Below are 23756 nucleotides of genomic sequence, written 5' to 3' on the forward strand. Positions count from 1 at the left end.
CGCAGGTAAGAAAGGGTATGAAAGATGTATGTCGAGTAAGGCATTGCCGTACGATTGAAATGTGAAGTTGAAAATCGAAAGGGAAAGTAAATAAGAAAGGGGAACACGTGCAGTCATGTTGAGTATTTGAGGTAAGTCCATTATTTTCGGACTTGTAGGAATGTTGAGAGCCCTATGCAGCTATGATACGATACGATATGATATGATGTATATGATGGCCCTGTGAGGCGCTGTTGGTATTTCCTGCGTGCAGGTTTTGGGGATAGTAAGAAATACAGAGGAAGCTCTGCCGAAATTTTCCCAGAAATAAAGTGAGGATGAGATATAGGTTTTGTGATGTGTCTTGAAAAGTCGTGCCAATAGCAATGATAAGATTTGACCAAGCTACGAGTATGGTCGACACCGAGAAAGAAGTTAACTGCTGAATTGAGGGTAATACTAATTAGAAGGTCGATATCGACGTGATAAAAAGGAATTTGGAAAGGGCTTGTAATATTATGAATTATGACGAGCTTATAATTGAAAGAAGTGATAATATGATTAAGACAAGGGTACGGATAAAAAAGAATCGTGATGGATACGAATGTATTGATGAGTACAGCCTTGTGAGATAATAGGGATAAAGTGGACCAGAAAGGGTAAGGGGTTAAGAAGTATTATCATATAGGATTGATCACGAGTAAGATATAATGTGGGTATAATGGGGACAGTTGTGAAAATAAGTAAAGCCTAGTGAGAAAGAGGCAACGCTGTGATGTGATCTATGTAGCTAAGATGTAGAGGCAAGTGCAAAACGGAAAAGCGAGCTGTAGAACGAATAAGGAAGGCTTGTCAAGTTCTGTAGGGGAAGTTTGGAATAAGGGGTATATAATAAGGAAAATGATAGCGAGCGTAAGGAAATAAGAAGAGAGCGAGATAACAGTGTAGTAATAGACCATGACATGTGTAAGCCGAGGATATGAGTATTATAAGTGATGGGACTGTGACGGACCCGGTTATAGAAAGGGTGAGGAACGAGGTAAAATGAGAGTAGAAATCCAAAGGCCGATAACCAAGTATTTATAAGTAATGACGATCAGAGTGAGTTCATCGCCATCGGGGATCCGGAAGTTTAGGACGAAAAGTAATTGCATCCATAGGTGAAAAGCGAATACTGAGGACCAAAGGAGGGCTAAAATAGTAATTGTGTTATGAGAGCGCGTTGAAATCGGTAAGGACTTCACCTTACTCCAGATTATGTGCTGAAGGTCATGCGATGAAGTGGACGCGATCATATCAGCATTGAAGCATCGTATTTCATCGGAGTTCCAAAGTTAAGCGTGCTGGAGTGGGAGCAATTCTAGGATGGGTGACCCCCTGGGAAGTTTTCTGAAAGTTCTATAAATTCAGACGCAAGAAGTAAATGAGAAGCTGGAGTAATCTAAGGAAAATTAGGGTCTCGTAGACGGCGTAAACCTTAAGAGGTCGCGTAGCACGGGACAAGATCGGTAAGGAGAAAAAAAGGCGCGCCATAGCTTTAGAATTGGGGGTGAGTTGGAATAGTGTTTGGGAATATTTTGTAAGTGAGATGATAGTAAATATATGTGTATGTCTGTTTATGATATTTCGTACATGGCTACGTAAGTGGATATGTGTATTCCGGCAACCAACGTGCCGGTATATGGAAGGCATTAACCGGACAAGGCAACGAGGTTCAAGTATAAATGGCACAAATGTTACAAGGCAAGAAGATGTTGTTTTCACTACAGATTAAGCTTGGAAAGGCTAATACAATGATATTTGGGAAAGAAAGAAAGTGAGTAGATGGAAGGCAAGGGAATTAAAATGTCGGAATAAAAGTGTCTCCAAATTGAGAGTGGCAAAATGGACATAGGGCAAAGCATAAACGGAAAATGGTATAAGTACGCCCCTAAAGGGGGGAAGCGAGTGCGAGAGATGCAAGTGTAAGATAAAGACAATCGACACTACAATATTTTGAATACGGATGTTTGGGCCACAAGTAAGATTTCTTGCTGAGACACGTTAGTAAAGATCTAAGCCAGCAATGAAAGGGGTAAATGTTAGGATGGTAATTGAGCTAGTGCTGGGAATCATTTGTAAAGGCCGTGAATAATATGACATTGGAAAGTGGATGATTACAAAAAAAAAAAAAAAAAAAAAGAGAAAGTACGACAAGGAAATGGTAACGAGTAACTTACGGAGAAGACATGTAAAGCAGAATGAACCAGGAGAAAACAAGAAAAAAAAAGGAAGAGAAGAAAAAAAAAAGAGTATAACAAGATAGGCTACCGGCAAATGTTAGTACGGAGGGGAGATGTGAAATAGTATGAACTAGGAGAAGGAAAGACCGTAACCAAGATTGAATATACCTCGCACGAGTCGTACAAGAGTGGTTGTTTTACCTATAAACATTTATACGCTAGGGATGGAACCAAGCAATACTTGGTGAGAAAAGTTCGGATCCGGTAATAGCACTATGGTTATGATATTTGGTTGCGTTAAGGAAAGAGGTAAAGATGGTTTAAGCGGAATTTCCAAAATAGAATTAGTACTAAGGGCAAACAGGACATGGCTATGGTTGGACCAAAGATCTATCCCAATACCGATGGTAAGAAAAGAGAGGGGTGAAGACAAAGAAAAACCTAAGGATTAGTGAAGCCACACTAAGGTATTGTGGGCTAATCTGAACACCTTCGCATATCCTTACAGAGATCGCAACATAGTGAGTGACAGGAGAGTAAAGAGCGAGAAAGATCTCCTAACTAAAGGTACAAAAAGGGCGTTAACAAAGATGACGAACTCAAGAAGACACTTGGAATGACAGTGACAGTTGGAAAAATTTTGAAGGAAAGAGAGAATGCTGCTCTCATGGATGGAAACAAAAGAGTCCACCGGGTATTAGAAGGAGGTATTGTCAATGAGACGCGAAGTCATAGACGCTTGTGTTATGATTATAAGGGTCCGAGTTTGTGTGGTGGAATAATAGCAGGGAGAAGACGACTTGAGAAGCTGAAGAGAAAATGAAGAAGAAATATAATCGATAGATGAGATTGCGTGCCGTGGTAATAAAGGGGAACCCCCCAAGATCCTTAGAAGACCTTACGAGACCAGTTGAACATTTGAGGACGAATGTTCCAAAGGGGGGAAGGATGTTATATCCCGTATTTTGCACGTTGGGATATTCCGAGTTAATGGCGGAAAGTTAAGGACAAGGTTATATTTTTTTTCGGTTTTGTTAAGAATGCATAAGTTGCATATTCGTCTTTTTATTGGTATGGAATGCTAAGGGTAAATTTGGAATTTGGAAATTATTATTATTCATGACTTCTTGGAGAAACTACAAGTGGCCGTGGACCCCACCCATATTTTGGCCAATTGTTTTAAGCCAAAAAGGGGGCCATGTGTTCATCTCATATTTTGTAAGGGTTAAATATATATATATAGACAAAGATGATCATGCAAGACTAGAATTCATCATTTATTAACTTAAGAAAATTCTAGAGAATTGGAGAGAAAAAAAGGGGGCATGTTCGGCCACGCATATATATATATATATATATATATATATATATGTATGTATAAGTGGTGACAACACAAGGCAATTCATCTTTCCATATTTAGAAAATTCAAGAAAGATGGAGAAAAAGAGAGAGGAGAGAGTTCGGCCAAGGCATGGCCGAACATGGTCATGGAAAATTTGATCAAGAAAAATTCTTTTCTCCTAGCTTTCTATTATATCCCGCATTTTGTGCGTCGGAATATTTCGAGATCGAGTAAATCGAAGAAAATAAGTTCGACGAAAATTTGGGGAAATGAATTTTTTAAGTCAACTATGGAGGCGCATATCCCATAGTATATGTGGAGTTTTAAGGTGTTTTAAAGCCTAAAATGAAGTTCGTCAAGTCTAGTTTGTAATGCAACAAACCGTTCATTGATAGGACATCGGAGTAGAGAATTATAGACATTACAAATGAATCGTCGACGCAGAAACAAGATTCCCGCATCACATCGCTACAAGATCGCTAGCACAAAACCGTAAACCGACGTTGCGTTTTTTTAAAAGGGACAGTAAACTTCATTTTATTTCGGCAAAAAAGCTCCACAAATTTTCAAATTTCAAGAAGAAAGAAGAGAAAAAAAAAGGAGAAATCTTGAAGCCTTCAACTTTGATTCAAAATTATAATTTGTTTGTATTCCTACTAAGTTCAAGATTCTCTACAAAGTGGTATAAATATCATGGCAAGAAAGAGCTTCTTTTGGCAAGTGGAAAAGTTGGAAAAAAGGTAAGAATTTCATGTTTTCTTTCATGTTATGGAAGGTTTATGGATGTTAGAATAAGTGGAATGGTATGGAAATCATGGAATTGTGTTTGTGAGCATGTTAGCCGTGCATGTGTGGGTGTGTTGTAGCCGTGGAACATAGTAATTGTATGGAGGAAAATGGTTAAAATTGTTAGTATGTTGATTATATTGTTATGGTCTTATGAAATAAATGAGAAGTATGAAGAGTTTGTGTGTTGTGAGTGTGGTGAAAGGAGGCCGTGTGTGTGTGTGTGTATATGTCTAGCCGTGCATGTGCATGGTCGTGTATGGAGCCGTGTGTGTAGTGTTGTATAAATGAAATGAGTTGAATTTTATGTTACATTCTAGTTGTAGGTTGGTAGAATTTATATTGGAGATGGAAGTTGAATAAATTGGGTTGAAGATGGAAATACGTATGTTGCCGTGAGCTATGAAAAGGTTGGAATAAAAATGAATTGTCTTGTTTGATAAGTTAGTGTGTTGTGATGATTTTTATAACATGGATAAAGGTTTAATGGGTGGAGTTAGTATTGAATTGAAAGTATGAAGTCGAAATGAGAATCATGGCATTGCGTTGGAAAGTAAGCATATTGTGTTGGTTGTTATTGTTGTTGGTACTGTTGTTGGCTTGTTGTTGGTTAGTTTGAGCCGAGTTGAATCTCGGGGGTGTCCTATTTATAGGGGAGGTGCTGCCGGAATTTCGGTAGTCAAATGCTTAACCAAAGTTGAAATGTTAACTTGCATGAATAGTAACTGGTAAGAGTGACCATTTGCACATTTTTGGTGAAACGGAGTCAAGATTCGACGAGCGTAAGGCACAACCAAGGTATGTAAAGCTATCCCTCTCTTCCTTTGGCATGTCCTAGGTGTACTAGGCTTGAACTTGAGCCTCGGGGTTATTCGTTCATCGAAATTCGATTATCGAAATTGAGCACTATTCATTCAAAGGCGATTGAACTAGAATCCTTATATCTTGTTGGAAAAATGCTCAAACGTCCGTAACTTGCAGGAATGTAATCGAATTGCCTTGAAACTTCCATAAATGACTCCATTAAGCTTAGTATATGTAATTCGAGTACGCCACCTCCGTTGACTCAGGGCGGACCCGCTATTCCCGGATCTCCGCCTACTGTTTATTTGACTTATTTTTGTACCACAATTGAAGGAAAACTTTTGGCTATTGCCCTAACTATTAAGCGATATTTTATAAAACTTTTCAAAACCACTCCGAAGGGAGTGTGATATTTTATAAAACTTTTCAAAACCACTCCGAAGGGAGTGCGATATCTTATTATTCAGATTTTTCAAAACCACTCCGAAGGGAGTGTGATATTTTATAAAACTTTTCAAAACCACTCCGAAGGGAGTGCGATATCTTATTATTCAGATTTTCCAAAACCACTCCGAAGGGGGTGTGAGATTTTATTATTATTATTACTATTATTATTATGCCCGAAGGGGCTAGGATTAGTATTATGTCACGAGTGGCATGCCCGAAGGGGTTGTGGTAGCCGTATGCCACGAGTGACATGCCCGAAGGGGCTAGGATTATTATGTCGGGGCAGCATGTCCGAAGGGGCCAGGATAGACGTATGTTGGACCGGCATGCCCGAAGGGGCCATCGTTATTATTCCGGGACCGGCATGTCCGAAGGGGCCAGGATAGACGTATGTCGGAACCGGCACACCCGAAGGGGATTACTAGTATTATTATTATCATTGTTATTACTATTGTTATTACTATTATCGTTATTATTATCGACCCGGAAGCGGCTGCCCGAAGGGGCTATCATTATTTTGCCGGAAGCGGCGCATGTGATGTATTGCATTACTTTTTTAGGAGGGGTGTTCTAGATTACATTACTTACTCTGGATTCGTTAGTTGGATTGCGATTATTTACTTAAAGCTTGTTTGAGACTCTGCGTATTTATCTAAGTTTTCTCTTAAGCGAAGGCTGCAGGTAATGAGCGTGATTGTGATTTCTTCCTACTAAATTAAGCTATGGTTATTATTTGTTATCGCTTTACATACTCAGTACATATTCCGTACTGACCCTCCTTCTTCGGGGGGCTGCGTTTCATGCCACGCAGGTACACCCAGATGAAGAGAAGACTTGCTAGAAGTTGTCCCCGCGGGATTGGTGAGCTCCATTTTAGTTCGGAGTGTTGCCGAGTCAAGCACTTATGACATGGTATTTGTACATCCTAGAGACTTTGCGAGACGTTGTCCCGTGGATAGTGCGTCGGGAAGTGCGAAAAGTTTGTAAATGTTAAAAGAGTATGTATTTTCAGATAATGATTGTTGTTTGAAAAGTTCCATGTTTTAAGAAGTTTTCGAAATGGCAGGTTTTATTACGCGAATGTTTAAGGGTTCGCTCGACTCTGAGGAGAGTCGGGTGCCCATCACACCCTAGTAAGGTCGGGGTGTGACAAAACTATAAAAATCCTTTTGATGAAAGCTTAGACCAATCCAGGACTAGTACGTCTACGAGAATATGTGACTCGTTACGAATATGTGCAACCGACCAGACAAATTTAGACGGCGAATAGTCATGACTAAGATTAGTTACGGATTCGCTGAGAATATGTACTTGCAAGAAAAAGGAGAACTAATGGGATGTTAAATATAGAATAATGGGCTAACACCTTAAGGGGGGAAGATGGCACAAACAAGTATTGGATCAGTAGTAGGCCTTGTTAAAAGATGGAAATCTAATAATAAAGGAATTGGAAACTACCTCAAAGGGATATTACACTAGCGAGCTGATAAGATGTAAGAACAATTTGAGGATAAGCATAACCAGCCAGTCATATGCATGAGTCAGTCATGTGCATGGCTAAGCAAAGACTGAAAGGGAGCACACTAAGGAGGAAATTACTCAGAATTTCAAGATAAGAGTGTAATAGGAAGTTCAGAAATGAAGAAGCAGAGAAGGATTGAGTATGATGGTAGACTAAGATAAAAGTTAAGTGAAATATCCACCACTAGCTAGTTGTGTAGATACAAAGTTCCAACATCACAGAATAGTTAGGAAAGCATTGTACAGGAAAGCCTTAAAGGCAAAAGTATTCGAGCCAGAATCTAGTAACATCTTGTCGATGGAAAGAAGTGGAGTTATCAATTGAGAAGGACTAAAATGAAAATGAAATATTCGGAGGAACACGATTATTTGATGATACAAATGTGTATGATAACGATATGAGAATTCCAGACACAGAATGTTCAGGAAATGATCAGCATGGAATTATTCGATTATCTAGTAGCTTTGGTTACCCGATTAAGATGTTCAATTCTCTACTAGCACATGAGGATCAATATATATAGAGAAATCTAAAGAATAAAGATTACTCCAGTATTCTTTCCCACCTTGAGATAAGTGGGTAAGTAGAGCACACTTTTCCGACGTCCAAGGGTATGTCATGAGCATGTATATTAGAACCTTGAAGAAAATTTAGGTGACCAGTTAGTATGGATTGAATTTGCATATGGTATTAGTCATCATTCCAATATCCATATGGCTCCCATGAAGCTTTATAAGAATGAGAGAATGCAGATTGTTTGAAATTTGGAATCTCATTCTGGAGAATTTACGAAAACTAATAAGGAAAGTAAGTATGACCCTTGGATATCTTTGACTTCGCAAGATGATAGTTGAAGTACCTACTAGATTTACCCCTAAAAATCGAAATCGGTATATTCAGTCTTTTACATGTCTATGTTTCGCAAGTGTATTGAGAAATTCCCCCATAGTTGTACCGATTGATGATATTTGGAGTATAGAACAATTATCGTATGAGGAAGTCCCTACTACCCTCTCAGATCGCAAAAGGTCTAGGATTGTGGATTAAAAACCAGAGAGGTAGCTTTGGTAATAGTACTATAAAAGAATGTGAAGGTAGAAGAGATGACTTGAGAAGTTAAGAAAGATATAAGATCCTAGTATCCGCATTTGTCTCTATTACTAAAGGAGATCTAGATTGAGATATTATAACCTTCAGGTTGGTAGTACTACAGCTACAGAGGAAGCTCTACCGAAAACTCCCATAAGATCTCTGAGAGTTCAACATTCGAGGACGCATGTTTTTAAAGGGGGGAGAATGTTACACCCCAAAATATTTCATGTCATTTGTAAGCTAACGTAAGCTCGGAGAGGTCATTGAACTCTTATAAAGTTAATAAATACTCTTAGCAAGTGTAAATCAAGTGTCTAAAGGTTCCGGGATCAAGCAAATCGAAGAAAATAAGCTTGTCAAAAATTTGGAAAAAAACTGGCAGAATTTTGGGTCAACTTTGGAGGGTATATCTCTGAGTATATCAGGAGTTTTGAGGTGTTTCAAGAGCCTAAAATAAAGTTCGTTGCATCTAGTTTCCAACTCAACAAACCATTCGTCGATACGATATCGGAGTAGGGAGTTATGAACATTTTAAAACGGACTGTCAGAAGCCCGCGAACCTAAGCGGAAATTCTAGAAACCACTTAAAAAGGCCCAACAATTTGGGCTTATTAGTCCAAAACCGAATTGGACTATTATATATACCCCTTAAGTCATCCAACTCATCATCTTTCATCAATTTCTCACCATCTCTGACCTCTACACCTCTCTAGAATCTCCCACAACATTCATCCAATCTCCAAACCTCTCTAAACTTATCCCAAATCCTCTAGAACCTTCTTCCAACTTCTACTACATGCACATATATTCCTACAAGTCTATAAGACAATTTTGGGTCATTTTTATTTCATTTTTAACATAGCCTCAACTCCTAGGAAGTCCTAGAAACTTCTCCAAATATATTCCAACATATTTCCAAGCCCAAACCAAGGATCAAAGTGAAGATTAAAGTGGTTAAGGGTTTCCAAGGGAGGTCTACACTTCTCTCCCCTTCTTGAAGATGTTAGAGTGAGTATTTTTAAGGTGGAGAAACCATGGAATTGAAGTGCTCTTGAATTTTGAGGTAAGATTTCATATTAGTTTCATGTTTATGAGTTTGTTTGGTAATTTTGTTAAGATTTGAAGAGAAGGAAATTGGAGGAAAAGTTCAAATATGCAATTGATGATAGTTTGAGTTGTGAATTAACTCGAGTTATAATTATTAGTATGCTTTGAGCATAATCTTGTTATGAGGGATAATAATGATGTCATGGAATTGTCGAATACGAGTATATAAGCGGTTGTATGAAGTTGTTGTTATGGATTGATTATGAAAGAAGTTTTAGGATTGAATTGAGTATAGTTTGAATGTAATCTTTTGATTATGGAATTGTTGATGTTTTATTGTGCTTTGGGAGTTGTTTTGAAGATTGGAGGGAGTAGAAGATATAGGGGAGATGCCGCTCGAATTTCGGCAGATTATAAAGGGGTTTAATTTGGAGACTTAAGATAAGCATATGACGATAAGCCTAACAATAATATGAATTCTCTTGAATGTAGATTTACCAGCTTGGGAGGATAAGCGTTACGTAGTTAAGGAAGACCAAAAAGGTATGTTAAGGCTAGTCCTTTTCTTTCTAAAGGCATGATTCTTTTCTTATGAACCCATACATGTTTTCCATAACATTCTTATTCCCAAAAGTTAGAAGTTCATGATTCTTAGAGCTTCTTATGATGCTAAAGATAAGTATGTTCCATGATGATAATGATGATGATTCCATTTTTGGAGAATTCCAAAGCTTATGGATTTGATGCTATTATGAGATTATTGAGCTTATTTCATGATTTTCTTGATTTTATTCATTATTGTTGATCTCATCTTATGATAATTGTTCCTTCAAGGTGAGATATAGCGATGATGATTGCTCCATAATATAAATCGGAGGTTACCGACCTTACGTCACTCCGATAGAGTAGTAACATTTAATTGGGCTCTCGTGCATGTTATATGTATTTATATATGTGTAATTTAAATACTTACCGAGCCTTAACGGCCGGTCAAGATACTATACATATGTTACCGGGCCTTAATGGCCAGGCAAGATACTATATATATTACCGCGCCTTAACGGCCGGGCAAGATACTATATATATATTACCACGCCTTAATAGTCGGGCAAGATACTATATATATATATATATATATATATATATATATATATATATATATATATATATATATATATATATATTACCACGCCTTAACGGCCGAGAAAGATACTATATATATATATATTACCGCACCTTAATGGCCGGGCAAGATACTATATATATACAACACCGAGCCTCAATGGTCGGGCAGGATACTATATATGTATATATGGAAAAGTTTTTTAAAAAAAAGCTAAGCATGCACGACATCCGCCTTAAAAAGGCATTCAGAGGCACTGGTTAATCTCTTTTATATTACTTTATCTTCATACTTTCATTATGTTGTTATTCATGCCTTACATACTCAGTACATTATTCGTACTGACGTCCTTTCTTGTGGACGCTGCATTCATGCCCGCAGGTAGACAGGTAGGCGGATCTGATCCTTAGGGCTTCATCAGCGGAGTCTCAGGAGCGCTCCATTTGCTTCGGAGCTGCACTCTTTTGTGTATATACTTGGACATGGTGGAGTCCTGTCCCATCCTTATGAATTCTTGTATTCTATATAGAGGCTCGTAGACATGTATGTAGCTAGATGTTTCATAACCTATCAGTTCATATTGTTGTATAATATTGTGTTAGCCTTGTCGGCTTGTGATGATAGGCATAGTTATTGACGGTTATGTAGAGTTGTACCGTTATTTTGTAATATATGAACCTTTACTGAATAATGATACCCATGAGCTATCTTTGTGATCCACCTAGAGATAGTTATGAGATGTATGTTCAGAGGTGCTCGGTAGGTTAGCTCTGGGTGCCCGTCATGGCCCCCTGATTGGGTCGTGACAGTTCAGTAATCATTTAGTTCAGTATTCATTCAGTTCAGTATTCCTTCAATTCAGTATTCATGCAACCATGTCAGCAATGCATGTAAAGTTCGACCATGTGATCCATGACCCATCATTCAAGGACGAATGATCCCAAAGGGAAGATGTTGTAACATTCCATACTTCCGAACTAAGGTATAGAACCATGGAATCAGAAGAACAGAATTTTTCTAAGTGTTGCAAGGCAGAGGAACTCGTTGAGCGAGCTCCAAAGTGAGACAAGGTCTCGCTTTAGGCCTCGCTCGGCGAGGCATAGTTGTGCTAAAAAAAAATTGACTAAGTAGCAGAAATAGGGGAAGGCTCCCCAAGCGAAGCTCAAAGCTAGGGATCACCGAGCTTGTCCAGCGAAGACCATGGCGAGGCAGCAACTCGCTATGGGGGTCACTCAGCGAGCCAGGACAGCTTAGATCCAATCCTATAAATTCAGCACTTAACTCGAAAATTCATTTTTCAGTCTTTCCAACTTCGTGGAAAAACCCTTAGCAAACGCTGTCCTCTCCTCTCAACCTCCCACATCAAAATAAGATCATCTCTATGATTCTTAATCAATTCTAGCATTAATTTCATGATTCTTAAATTAAAACATAGGATTTCCAAGGTAACTCCTTCTCAAGCAATTCAAGTTATGGTTTTGGTGTTCTTCGTCAGAAAAGCAGTTTAATTCGTTAGATTTGAGTGAATACAGGTATTTAATGCTAACTCTCTACGTGCGGGAATGTTGTTGATCTTCCCCGCGCCATGTTTTTTACTATTACTACGAATTGCATCAGTAGTAGAGTTATGCCCTAGTTTCATGAAAGGTTTCATAACTTCTATCCTTTTAAACATATAGCTTCATAGTTTGTTCATGATTGTCATTCCGAATATCGTGAACTCAATATGTAATCAGTGTGGGCTCATGTTTGAAATCTAAAGATTCTTAGTCATGAAAACCCAGAATTCTTATGAACAGTTAATACTTTAAATTTTATAAACGATCCATGATTCCATGTCTCAAAATAATAATGCTCAACATTCTAGGTTACAAATTTCAATATGATTCTTAGCTCCATGATATCAATTGCTAAAATGATGAACACATGTATTTAGGCCCGAGGCCACAGTTTATGTATATGTATACTTGGTCCGAAGCCACAAAATTGTGTACTTATAAGTGGGTCAGAGGCCACAATTTATGAACTCATTTAAAACAGGTGACTTTCCATGTTCAGTAAAAGGCTAATGATTATGACCCTTATGTTCCATTCAGTTATCCTTATGTTTTCGGTTTCAGTATCCAATGTTCAGTTTGACTTATGTTATTGATTTGGGCTGCCCCTTTTCCCGAGCACCCCGCTTATTATTTTCCTTCATTCAATTGTTTTACATACAAGTACAATTTAAATGTACTTACGTCCATTTTGCCTGGGGCCTACATTTCATGATGCAAGTACTAATTTACAGGACGACAGATCTGTTCGTCAGGATCTCCCTCTTATCAGCTGCTTGGTGAGCCCAAGTATCCTTGGGGGCGTTGCTTTTACTTTCATTTATTCAGTTATGTTAGACAGTCATGTATGCCGGGGGCCTTGTCCCGGTAACCAGTCTGTATTTCAGTATTCTTCAGAGGCTCTAGAGAAGCAGTGTTTTCAGATAGTGCGTTAGCCGTGTTGGCTACATCTTTCTATCCTCAGACTTATCTCAATATTTTATAATTATGATATTCAGTCAGACTTTTAAGTAGTTCAGCACGCTTTAAGTACATTCTGCACAATTATATTTTCAGCAGTTTAGTCAGTCATGATTGGTTCGCTAGGTCCAGCAGTTCAAGCACCGGGTGCCAGTCTCGCCAGGCTCAGGTCTGAGGTGTGACATTTATGTGGTTGTAGGCTCAATGATAAATGTCTCAACATCTATCGCAACCACAATAACTTGGTTGGTCCTTCCTCTAAGCCACTTCATTTCTGTCGTCTATTAGGTGTGGTAAAATTACTCATGAAAATATGACTCGTCCAATCCGCTCAAGTTGGGCTGGTCATTGACCACACATTTATTAGCTTAGCCAATTTAAGCTCAATTAAATTTTGGGTGGGTTAATAACCTATCTATTTATTAACTCAGTCCATTTAGACCCACCTAAATTTAGCCCAACCGACCCATGTGATATCCCTACCGATCATAGCCCATTGCAACACGAATGACTCCTAACCCTTTTTCTTCTCCCTCTGAATGCAATTGTGGTTCTACTACCGCAGTGGTCTTCTGATTCTATTTTTCAGTTTTTCCCTTTTTTGGCTCCCAACTCATCTCATTGACAGATATTAATCATCGACATGTTTGTAACAAAATCACAATTATAACAAGCTCAAAAATATGATACTACATGATCGAAGATCGAAATGTTACATCACTTGAGCAGACTCGTTTGGAGTTTGATCAACTAAAATTTGCAAGTTGCAACCATTCCAACCCTTTGTTGCTGATCCGAAATAGTAGTAGTTGATGTTCATTTTGAGATACAGGAGTACATTTTTATGCCGGTGAAGTACCCACATTTTTATGTCGGTGAAGCACCCAAATTTGGAATTCAACGCGTTTACTAGTGTACTAGCGAATGGGATAAAGGTTTCCTTTTTGTAATATATGTTTTATACGGTTGGTGTTGCAATTAATTCATGTGCCACAAATGTCCTCATCTACATTTAGTTGTTTCAAAATGTTGTTCCATTTTTCCATGGATCAATAGCCACTGCTTTTGAATCCTCCTTACTTATGCAAATCCTACTTCAGCTTTGACATTTAAATTCTTTGACCTTGGACATTGTCAACCTTTTCAATTTAAGAATTACAAGTATCATATAAGTAAAATATTCGTCTTAAATTGATTAACATTAAAGTTTACCAGACTAGCTATATTAGTAGTTTATATTCCTTAATTTGGTCATTAATGACGTTCTCTTAAGACTATAATTACAATTAAAGATACAACATGAAAATCAGAAATTGTAACTAGAGAAGAATTTACTGCTTTCCAAATGGTAACTAGCTCAAAAATTGAATGGATCATGTTAGAATTGTGAAATATCTCACATCTGTTATTTCAAGATTCTCATAGTAATCTATTGCGATTGAAATAACTCAACACTTTTCTCTTAAGAATTTGATAATTGTTTAGAATATTGTATAGATAAAATATGCACTAGCAACTTTTTACTAGATAGTTTATATGAAAACTAATAGACGAAAAGTGACCAAAATGATTTACAGCACTCAATGAGACTCCATGATAACTGTTCATAATAAATGAACTTAATAACTAAAAAGTAAGGTAAATAATCTAATACAATACGTGTTAAGCAAATAGTGTAAGGATATTTACTTTCCTCGTCTCAATTTACGGCGATACTATTCGCTTTTTGAGATTCAAATTATGTGAACTTTAATCGATATTTTAAAATTTATTTTTTCACATTATTGACACGAGAAAAATTGCAACTTATAGTAATAATCATATAGTTTTTGAATATCTATATTTACTTTTAAAATATAGAATTGATCGGATTTAGCGTCAAAGATTATTTAAGTTAACACCCAAAAAGCGAAAAATGTCATTTCAATTGAGACGATGAAGTATCACTCTGTATAAATTAAATTAAATCAGATAATATCCCCTAATGTATCTCCAGCCACGTGTTTACCCTTCGAAGAAGAAGCACGTTTTATGACTCGATCTTGGTCCATCAATAGATTCATGACGCCACGGGTGATGGTTTTTCCTTACTTGAATTGACACCATTGACTCACAAATAAGAACTTCAACTCCAAAATATAACAAGTATATCCAGCATTTTGTCCTTATGGTTATATTTTCTTCTTTAATTTTTTAAAATTGTGGCGAATAGCTCAATGAATATCAGGAAAAGAATTTCCAAATTATAAGATTGTTCAACTTTTAAACTCCAAGATAACAGTTCTAAAAATAATTTAGGAGCAACATTTTTTTCACATTGTCGTAATTGAAAAATGAAATATCCAATTTAAAGGCATAAATGTTTTTCATGTGTTAAGAATATATATTAAATAATAAAAGTGCGCTCTCTTCTCTGACAAATAAATTTTTTGATGAGATAGTCACACTTCAATATGGTATTAAAAAGAATTTCTACGTGCTTGGCCCATAAAATAAAAACGAGATGTGGTCACACTTCAATAAAAAAGATACATCATATAACTGGATTTTATTTCGAAGAACATGATAATAATATGGAGTAATATAGTCCAGTAATTATTATTGATCATTTCATAATCCATTAATTATTCTTGCATTATAATCCATAAACCAAATAGTAACTTTATAACGTATTTCCTCAAAGCTAGATAAATGTATATTTATTTTATTTATTTCGCAAATCTTAGGTCGGTGTGTTTCAATAAATTCTTATGCCACAAATTTCCATCATCTCCACAACCTGTTTTTCATTTTTTTTTTTGCTCTTTCCAATAATTTGCCCCTCAAATGGATCAATACCTAGTCTATGTTGCTTCAACTTGCATAAGCCTATTTAAATTTGACCATTGACCTCAGTGCTTATTCTATGTCCACATGGGCCTTTGACTTGCACAATCTTCAACCTATAAATAACCAACACTACTTTTTGTCAAACATATCTAGCAAAGTACTCAAAACCTTTCACCATAATTTTAGCAAGATGAGCAGCTCAGATGAAGGTGGTAGCAGCACAAGTGCAAAGTACAAAGGTATTCGACGACGAAAATGGGGAAAATGGGTGTCGGAAATTCGCGTTCCAGGTAGCAGTGAGCGTCTTTGGCTAGGCACTTATACTACCCCTGAAGCTGCAGCTGTAGCACATGACATAGCCTATTATTGTCTTCGTGAATCGTCGTCGTCAGATAAATTAAACTTCCCTTCGATGTTACCGGCTAATGTTCAACGTGGAATGTCACCAAGATCCGTGCAAAAGGTGGCCTCAGATGCTGGTATGGCCATTGATGCACAGTTGGTTACCAAAGGAAGAGATGGTCAGCAAGATCAAAGTGTTGATAATTATGGGCAAAATGAAGCTCTCAGCATTTCTGTTGAAGATTATCTTTATTGATATGTCAAGCACATTCCCTTAGTCCATTACTCCTTTTAATGGGCCAATCTGACATGAATTCAAATTAATCGAGCCAGTAAATTTTGAATACCGATGCCTAAAGTAAAAAAATAAAAAAATAAAAAAAGGCATTATCTCCCGTTCCTCTGTCATCACCACCGGGCCACCTTCTTTACTTGTACACATTTGCAAAAGTTTTGTTGGTTTTCATGAATTTTGATGATCTTGAGCAATAGATATCAAAGTAATACTTTGGTTTAAACTTTTTTTTGGATCTTTGTATATCTATGTTCATTTCTACTTTGAGTGGGCCCTCAGTCAATTTCCAGAGCATTCAGTAACGGATTGAATACAGTTAATAGGAAATTTTATTACACAACAAGCAGTACTTGAGACTCAAGTTCGATAGACATCAAAAGAGTACTTTGTAATGGTAAAGGGCTTCTAAGAAAATAAATAGACATCGATCGCTATTTCATATGCATGCTGATTTATGATTGCCTTGTGCTGTACAAAATTTGTCTATAATTCTTGAAAGTTGTCCATGAGAATATTTCAGGATAACAATGTCTACTCTATTGGAAGGAACAGCATTCTCGTAAACTTACAACTTATGTTCTGGACTACTCCCCAACTAAGTAAAGATACATCCCTTATCAAATTCTATAATATGTCCAAAATTTCCTTCTTTATAACATAGAAGAAATTCAATATTACTATATATACACGAATGCAAAGGTGGATCAAGGATTTTAAGTTAATGAGTTCCTAAGGCGATCTCAAGTTAATACTACAATAGTAACCAGACCAATAGACGAATGCAAAGGTAAATCAAGGATTTTAAGTTAATGAGTTCCTAAGGCGATCTCAAGTTAATACTACAAATAGACTGATTCACCTAGTACGGACCAATAGACTGAGTTAATACAAATATATATTCTAGGCAAAAGTTACTGGTTTCATGTGAGCCTGTAACCATTGCACTAGCTCCGCCCCTGTCCGAAAGTGCCTACTTTAATCTTGACTAGGTAACAATCAAAAGTACATCAGTTAAGCTGCTCTGCTTTCTAGTTCACTCCATTGATAGGGCCAAATAAAGGGTGTGGTTGTGCTCTGCTGCATCTAAAGAAAAAAGAAAAAAGGTAAAAGCAGTGACAAGAACACAAAAACCAAGTTTATTGGTTTATTCAGCTCGAGAACAGAAAATATCATATTACAATGATCTGCACAAAATCTTGATAAAGACACATTCTTGAACATATCCAATGGAAAATCAGAGTAAAGACTTGAGTCTTGGTGTTGTCTTCATTCCATTTTCGGCAGCTCTTGCATCACGATATGCCCTCCGTGTCTCTGAGGAGAAGATGAGGAAGAGGAGGGATGGAGATGAGGAAGGGGATGACTCCAGAAGAGGCCTTCCAGTTCCAATAAAGGAAGTTCTCCTAGCACTTTGATGTGCAAATAGCACGCGAAATGTCCATTGGAGGACGTTTGGCGCGAAGACTCTATAGAGAAGGAAACTGTCGTACCAGCCCGGATATTTCACGTATGGATCTCCACGACATGCTCCCTGCACAATCAACTTGGCAAATTCCTCCACTGAACTTTCGGATGCACGAACCTTAAGCCAAAAGTCATAACCAAACATTGTAATGTGATGGGACATGACATCTTACCAGAAGTTACCCAAAAGAAGTAATAATATATTAAAATAAACTAAAGTTAAGATCCTCATAAATGACAAGGAAAATATATACTACAATTTCACATGAACAATCTCAACTCTGCGAAGAACTAACCTTTACCTATAGAATGGACACCACTATGTACCTCATTCCAACAACCTTGTATCAACTAGTACTAGTTATAGAAATTAAAAACTAGTGTGAGATCAAGTTTATAATTTCTCCATAATCCGTAATATCCTAAGTCTTCGACCCCCTACAATAGTGGAGGAGTGAGGTGGAGGGTAACATCTGCTTTGAAATGGAAAACATGTGCAGTTTATGCCTGAAAACATCTATGACGTGTATTCCGTCCTGCTTGGAAAAGTAATGCATGTAACCTTTACACATTGAAACAGCTACGACGTGTGTTTCATGCCGCTTAGAAAGGAAAGCATGGCTGTTTTATGCCTCTAAAAATCAGTGTGTTGAGGAAAGCGTAGAGGTTTACAAGAAAGTAGTAGTGTGTTGGAATAGGCAGAGAATTTGATTTCCACAAAGAGAGAAGAGAGTCATACTTCCCTTTCTTCCTTCCACTGCATATCTGCACCTTCCTCCATCATGAATTTTCCTCTTGTTATTTCAGTCCCTATCCATCCGTACGTCGCTATTGTGATCCCGACGTCATCCTTCACCTCTAACCTCAGGGTCTCGTAAAAGTTTATAACTGCGGCTTTTGCTGCCTATTCAAACCAAATAGGAAAAAGAAAACAACTGAAAAGAAGCATACCACCAAAATTCTTTCGTTGTTAAGGTGAATTATGAATGCTGACAAAAGGAGGGGTCTTAAGAATGTTAATTCAGAAAGCAGGACAAATGCAGTTTAAAGGTCTATATGGTGTTCAATACTTACAGAGTATAAGCTCATTCTTGGCAAGGGTAACCAGTTCTCCACTGATGCATTCACGATGACTCGACCTCTCGTTTGCCGCAGGTAAGGTAGAGCTACGTAGGTTGGATACACATTACCCCAGAAATTGATATCCTAAAAAAAGGAAAACTTCAAGACTTTAAAATCATAGTTGAACTCCGAATTTAAGGGATATGAAAAGCGTATAATGACAGTGAAAAGAATGTTGAAACAGCAGTATTTGAATGCTCTTTCATACAAATGAACGAGAATTCTAACAATTCGCAACTTTAAATGATAATAATTAATATTCCATATACCATCAAAATGGGAAACAAATTTGTGTCCGTGGCTTCTTCCAGGTAGAAAGTATGTCCTAAGCTTACTATATTCACAAGATGATCCACTGCAAATAATGCAACAGCAATGAGTATCAGCTAAACTTTTCACTACAACGTGATATTCCCCATGATCAAAGTGTTAGAAAAATATTATTTTTTGGTATCTCAAAATAATGAGGTCGGTCAATTGGTCAATGAATTTTAGTACAAAGATTTATTACTATTTTATTAGCCTTTATGGCAGAATTCATGTCAAATGAATTTGACGATTTCAAACGTTTTTATTATCTTCAATTTGATCAAATTGTCTTAAAAGTTTTCAAAATGAGTATTTACTCTATGTTATCCGTTGAAGGCATTGAAATCCTTAATAATGAGCCTATTCATTCTACCCAATAAAAGACCATATTGAATAGTCATTATATACTCTAAACGGTGGAATGACCATTGTTAGCTCTTTACTCATATTTATTCTTATTCAATAACAATCTTTAAAGTGTCATTACTTGGCATTAAAAACTGATGATAACGTTGGTTTGTTATCAGATGGTCAGCCTATTGGTTGATGATCTTCCTCCTATATAATTCAAGTCCTAACATGAGGTGATGAGATAGAAATGACGAAAACATAAATTATTCTCCTTTCTTTTGCTGGGTTTTTCACCAAAATAAATCTTTGTTAGATTCTGGCTCCTAGTTTTGTACTAGAAGAGCTTGTTGAATCCTGGGGGATACACCCATACCGGGTGAAATATCCTTAAGGACGAGTGCCATTGGCATGCCTCAAGCTACGAAAAATTCTCTACAATTATTCGTGATCATGTATTTTCCTCAAGCTAAGAAGTTCCTACAAGTGTTCGTGATGAAGAGAAATCCCTGCAAGTGTTCGTGATGAAGAGAAGTCCCTACATGTGTTCGTGATGAAGTATTTTCCGTAAAATTTCCAACACAAAGCACGTCAATAAACAATAATACTGTCTCCTTTCATTGAACAAACTTCTAAGTGAAAACAGATACAAGGTATTCAGTTTTTTAGAAACAAAAACTTGAACATCTGAAACGCCACTAAAACTAATATAAGTAACAAAATTATTCATTTCAAAGAGGAAAAGGATTCAAAAAATAGAACATGAAATCAATTTTTGGTCTACTGAGAAAGCAAGAGAGTGCAACCAAAGCAGAGAGTCCGTAGTCAATAAAATCAGAGTCCATCTGTAGATAATATCCGCTTCAGAATATGATTATTTGACACGGATTTCATGTAATGTGTTCTGTTCAAATGAAGGAAATGTAATAACCTCGAAATAGCACTTCAAAGACACATTTAGTTTTGACTAAAAGCCTGTATAGTTACGGCCTCTTCATAATGCACAGAGGAAGGGAGTAACATTAAGAAATTATGTTTGGCTCAAGGTAATGAGAGGATGATTAAGAGGAAAGGGGAATCATTTGCTACAAACCAAAGCGCCGCTCATATATATCTCGCGAATTCCTATCCATTTAAATCAAAATAGAACGACGGCTTTGTTAGGTTTTTGAGTTTTCCCTTCCCATGTGGAATTGAATTAATAAAACCCAATTCAAGTTGGATCAGGTCACTTTTGTCCTAAAATTCTCTATATATAGGATCAACTTAGGTCTTATTTTAATAACACAAGAGTGAATTTATAGCTGCCATAGAGGGAGAAAAACGTGAGAGCGAAAGCAGATTTTCGTCCAGAAATTTTCTGTTACAGCAGTCCGCTTTAAATTGTGTTTCCAAATTCGTTAACCGTTGGATCGTGCTGAAATTTGAACTGGGGTTTCTTAACAACTGGTTCTTAGATTTCAATGGTGGAGATCGGATGTTGTGGCCTGTAGCTCCAGTTTTTGAGTACGAACAGTAGCTCATTTTTTGGGGTGATTTCTCTCCTTTCTTCACTAGTTTTGGTGCTATCTTTTATGTATTGTTGCTCCCTCTTTAGCATTGATATTGTAGCTATTTGTAGAACATTGTTGTAACTCTTGTTGATTATAGTGGAGCTTTTGTGGGCCGGAGATCCCGTGAATGTTTCCTCTTCACCTTGAAGGAGGTTTTATCACATAAATTTGGTGTCTCTTGCATTGATTTACTTTTGCTTGCTTTGCTATTTTGTTGTTGGTATAGTTGTTGTCCGGATTTTCATTTGTGCTAGTGTTTATTGTCTTCTCTTGGTTCAAATAGTGTGGGAAGTTTTGACTTAGGTATTTCTTTAAATTCGTTACCTCGTCGTGCAATTTGGTTGTTGCTTGTTTCTTCCCAACAAAGTGGTATCAGATCTTGTGGTTGTGTTGATCGTCTATTTGAATGATGGAGGCAAATATAAGCAAGATAGCTTGTTTAAATGGCGGTAATTATGATATTTGGAAAAGCAAGATGAAAGATCTTCTATTTGTCAAGAAATTGCATTTACCTGTGTTTGCTTATAAGAAACCCGAATCTATTGAAGATGAGAATTGGAATTTGAGCACTTACAGGTTAGTGGCTATATTAGGCAATGGGTTGAAGATAATGTTCGAAATCATATTATGAATGAGACAAATGTTAAAAGCTTGTGGGAAAAGCTCGAGACACTTTATGCTTCGAAGATCGTTAATAGCAAGTTGTTCTTTCTCGAAACAATTGATAAATATTAGATACAAAGAGGGCAGTCCTATTTTTGATCATATCAATGATTTTCAGGGTGTCCTTCATCGCCTTTTCCGGAATGGGTGTCAAGTTTGATGAAGAAATACAAGGACTTTGGCTTCTTAATACTGCCGACTCTTGGGGAAACTCTTCGAGTTTCTTTGACTAATTCTACTCCCCATGATGGTGTAACTATGGAATATGCTAAGAGTAGTGTTTTGAATGAAGAGATGAGAAGAAGATCTCAAGCTTTCGTCTTCTTCGCCTTCACACTCCGATGTTTTGTTATCAAGACGAGGGCGGAAGCGATTTCGTAGGTCAAAATGACAGAGGCAAAAGAAGAAGCAAGTCAAGATCCTCCAGGTACAAGAATCTTACATGTGACTATTGTCACTTACAAGGGCACATCAAGAAACAATGCTACAGGTTTAAGAGAGACCAGAAAAAGCAAAAGAAAGATGGCGATAATGAAAAACGTGTTGCTATTGTTGCTGAAAATCATCTTCTTGTTGCTTGTGGTAAAAATGATATCAATCTTGTTTGTGATGAGTCTAGCTGGTTTGTGGATTTAGATGCCACTTCTCATGTTACGCCAAAGAAGGAATTATTTTCTTCTTATACTCCAAATAATTTGGAATGTTACGAATGGGCAATGATAGTGAAGTTGAGGTATTTGGCATTGACACAGTTTGCTTGAAAAGTAAGAATGGTTCGAGGCTGGTTCTTAATAATGTCAAGCATGCTTCAGCTGTTTGTCTGAATTTAATTTTTGTAGAAAAGCTTGATGATGAAGGTTATGATCAAACCGTTGGTGGTGGCCAGTGGAAGCTTCTTAGAGGTTCAATGATTGTGGCTTGAGGTAACAAGATATCAGACTTGTAGTTAGTTCAGGGCTCTATTTGTGGTGACTCAGTAAATTTGGTGGAGAATGATACTTCATCAGAGTTATGGCATAGAAGGCTGAGTCATATGAGCGAGAAGGGGATTGATAATTTGGCTAAGAAGAATTTGCTTTCTGGAGTGAAAAAAGTAAAGTTAAAGAGATGTGTTCATTGCTTAGTCGGGAAACAGAAAAGAGTTTCTTTTCAGAGTCATTCGCCTTCAAGAAAGCTTGATTTGCTGAAGTTGGTACATTCTGATTTGTGTGGTCCTTTTAAAGTAAGTTCTCGTGGTGGTGCACTTTACTTTGTGACTTTTATTGATGATCATTCTCGCAAACTCTGAGTATTTCCTTTGAAGTCCAAGGATCAAGTACTTGACGTGTTCAAGACTTTTCGTGCCTCGTCGAAAGATGTGAGGGGAAGAAAGTAAAATTCAATCTCCCTATCGGGAGGGACTCCTGGAAGATCTTCGGGAAAGACCTCTGGAAATTCATTTACAATCGGGACGACCTGGAGAGTCGGAGTCCGTTCAATCCTTAACTCGAACTAGGTGGTAGATATAACCTTTGGAAATCATTTTTCCTGGCTTTTAGGTAAGAAATAAATCTACCCCTGGGTACTACTAATTACCCTCCCATTCTATGACTGGCTCATTAGGAAACTCGAACCTTACCACCTTAGTTCTACAACATACTGTGGCATAATATGAAGCTAACCAGTCCATACCCATGATCACATCAAAGTCTACCATTTCTAATTCCGCTAAATCAGCTATGGTTCTGCGGTGATAGACTAAAACTGGGCAACCCCTATAGATACGTCTAGCTATGACTGATTCCCCAACTGGGGTGGACACCTCAAAGGGTTCATACAATTTTTCAGGTTCAATACCAAACTTTAGAAACAAAAGGGATTACATAAGATAAGGTGGATCCTGGGTCAATAAGGGCATATACTTCAAAAGTGTGAAACGCGAGTGTACTCGTGACAACATCGGCTCTAGCCT

The 23756-nt window shown here is 37.3% G+C and overlaps 2 protein-coding genes across 2 annotated transcripts; one reads left to right on the top strand and one right to left on the bottom strand.

The window, feature by feature from the left end:
• The first annotated feature begins 15843 nt into the window (after positions 1 to 15843).
• On the top strand, positions 15844 to 16569 carry LOC132042302 (ethylene-responsive transcription factor ERF020). The gene has a single exon (XM_059432893.1). It carries the CDS (start codon positions 15900 to 15902, stop codon positions 16305 to 16307), a length of 408 nt encoding a protein of 135 aa, XP_059288876.1. The 5' UTR covers positions 15844 to 15899; the 3' UTR covers positions 16308 to 16569.
• Positions 16570 to 17464: 895 nt separating this feature from the next.
• On the bottom strand, positions 17465 to 19290 carry LOC132042305 (11-beta-hydroxysteroid dehydrogenase B-like). Its single transcript, XM_059432895.1, has 4 exons — positions 19202 to 19290; positions 18885 to 19016; positions 18550 to 18714; positions 17465 to 17928 (listed from the first exon to the last, which is right to left on the bottom strand). Exons 1-4 carry the CDS (start codon positions 19202 to 19204, stop codon positions 17581 to 17583), a joined length of 648 nt encoding a protein of 215 aa, XP_059288878.1. The 5' UTR covers positions 19205 to 19290; the 3' UTR covers positions 17465 to 17580.
• Positions 19291 to 23756: the final 4466 nt, after the last annotated feature.

This window comes from Lycium ferocissimum, unplaced genomic scaffold, assembly GCF_029784015.1.
Source record: "Lycium ferocissimum isolate CSIRO_LF1 unplaced genomic scaffold, AGI_CSIRO_Lferr_CH_V1 ctg1458, whole genome shotgun sequence".
Taxonomy (NCBI): domain Eukaryota; kingdom Viridiplantae; phylum Streptophyta; class Magnoliopsida; order Solanales; family Solanaceae; genus Lycium; species Lycium ferocissimum.

What these genes read in the sequence shown, in the direction of transcription:
- LOC132042302 (XM_059432893.1), top strand. Translation starts at nt 15,900, where the DNA reads ATGAGCAGCTCAGATGAAGGTGGTAGCAGCACAAGTGCAAAGTACAAA.
- LOC132042305 (XM_059432895.1), bottom strand. An exon ending in CAAGAATGAGCTTATACTCT is followed by an intron (nt 18,715 to 18,884) that starts GTAAGTATTGAA and finishes TGGTTTGAATAG; the next exon opens with GCAGCAAAAGCCGCAGTTAT. An exon ending in AGTGGAAGGAAGAAAGGGAA is followed by an intron (nt 17,929 to 18,549) that starts GTATGACTCTCT and finishes TTTTGGCTTAAG; the next exon opens with GTTCGTGCATCCGAAAGTTC.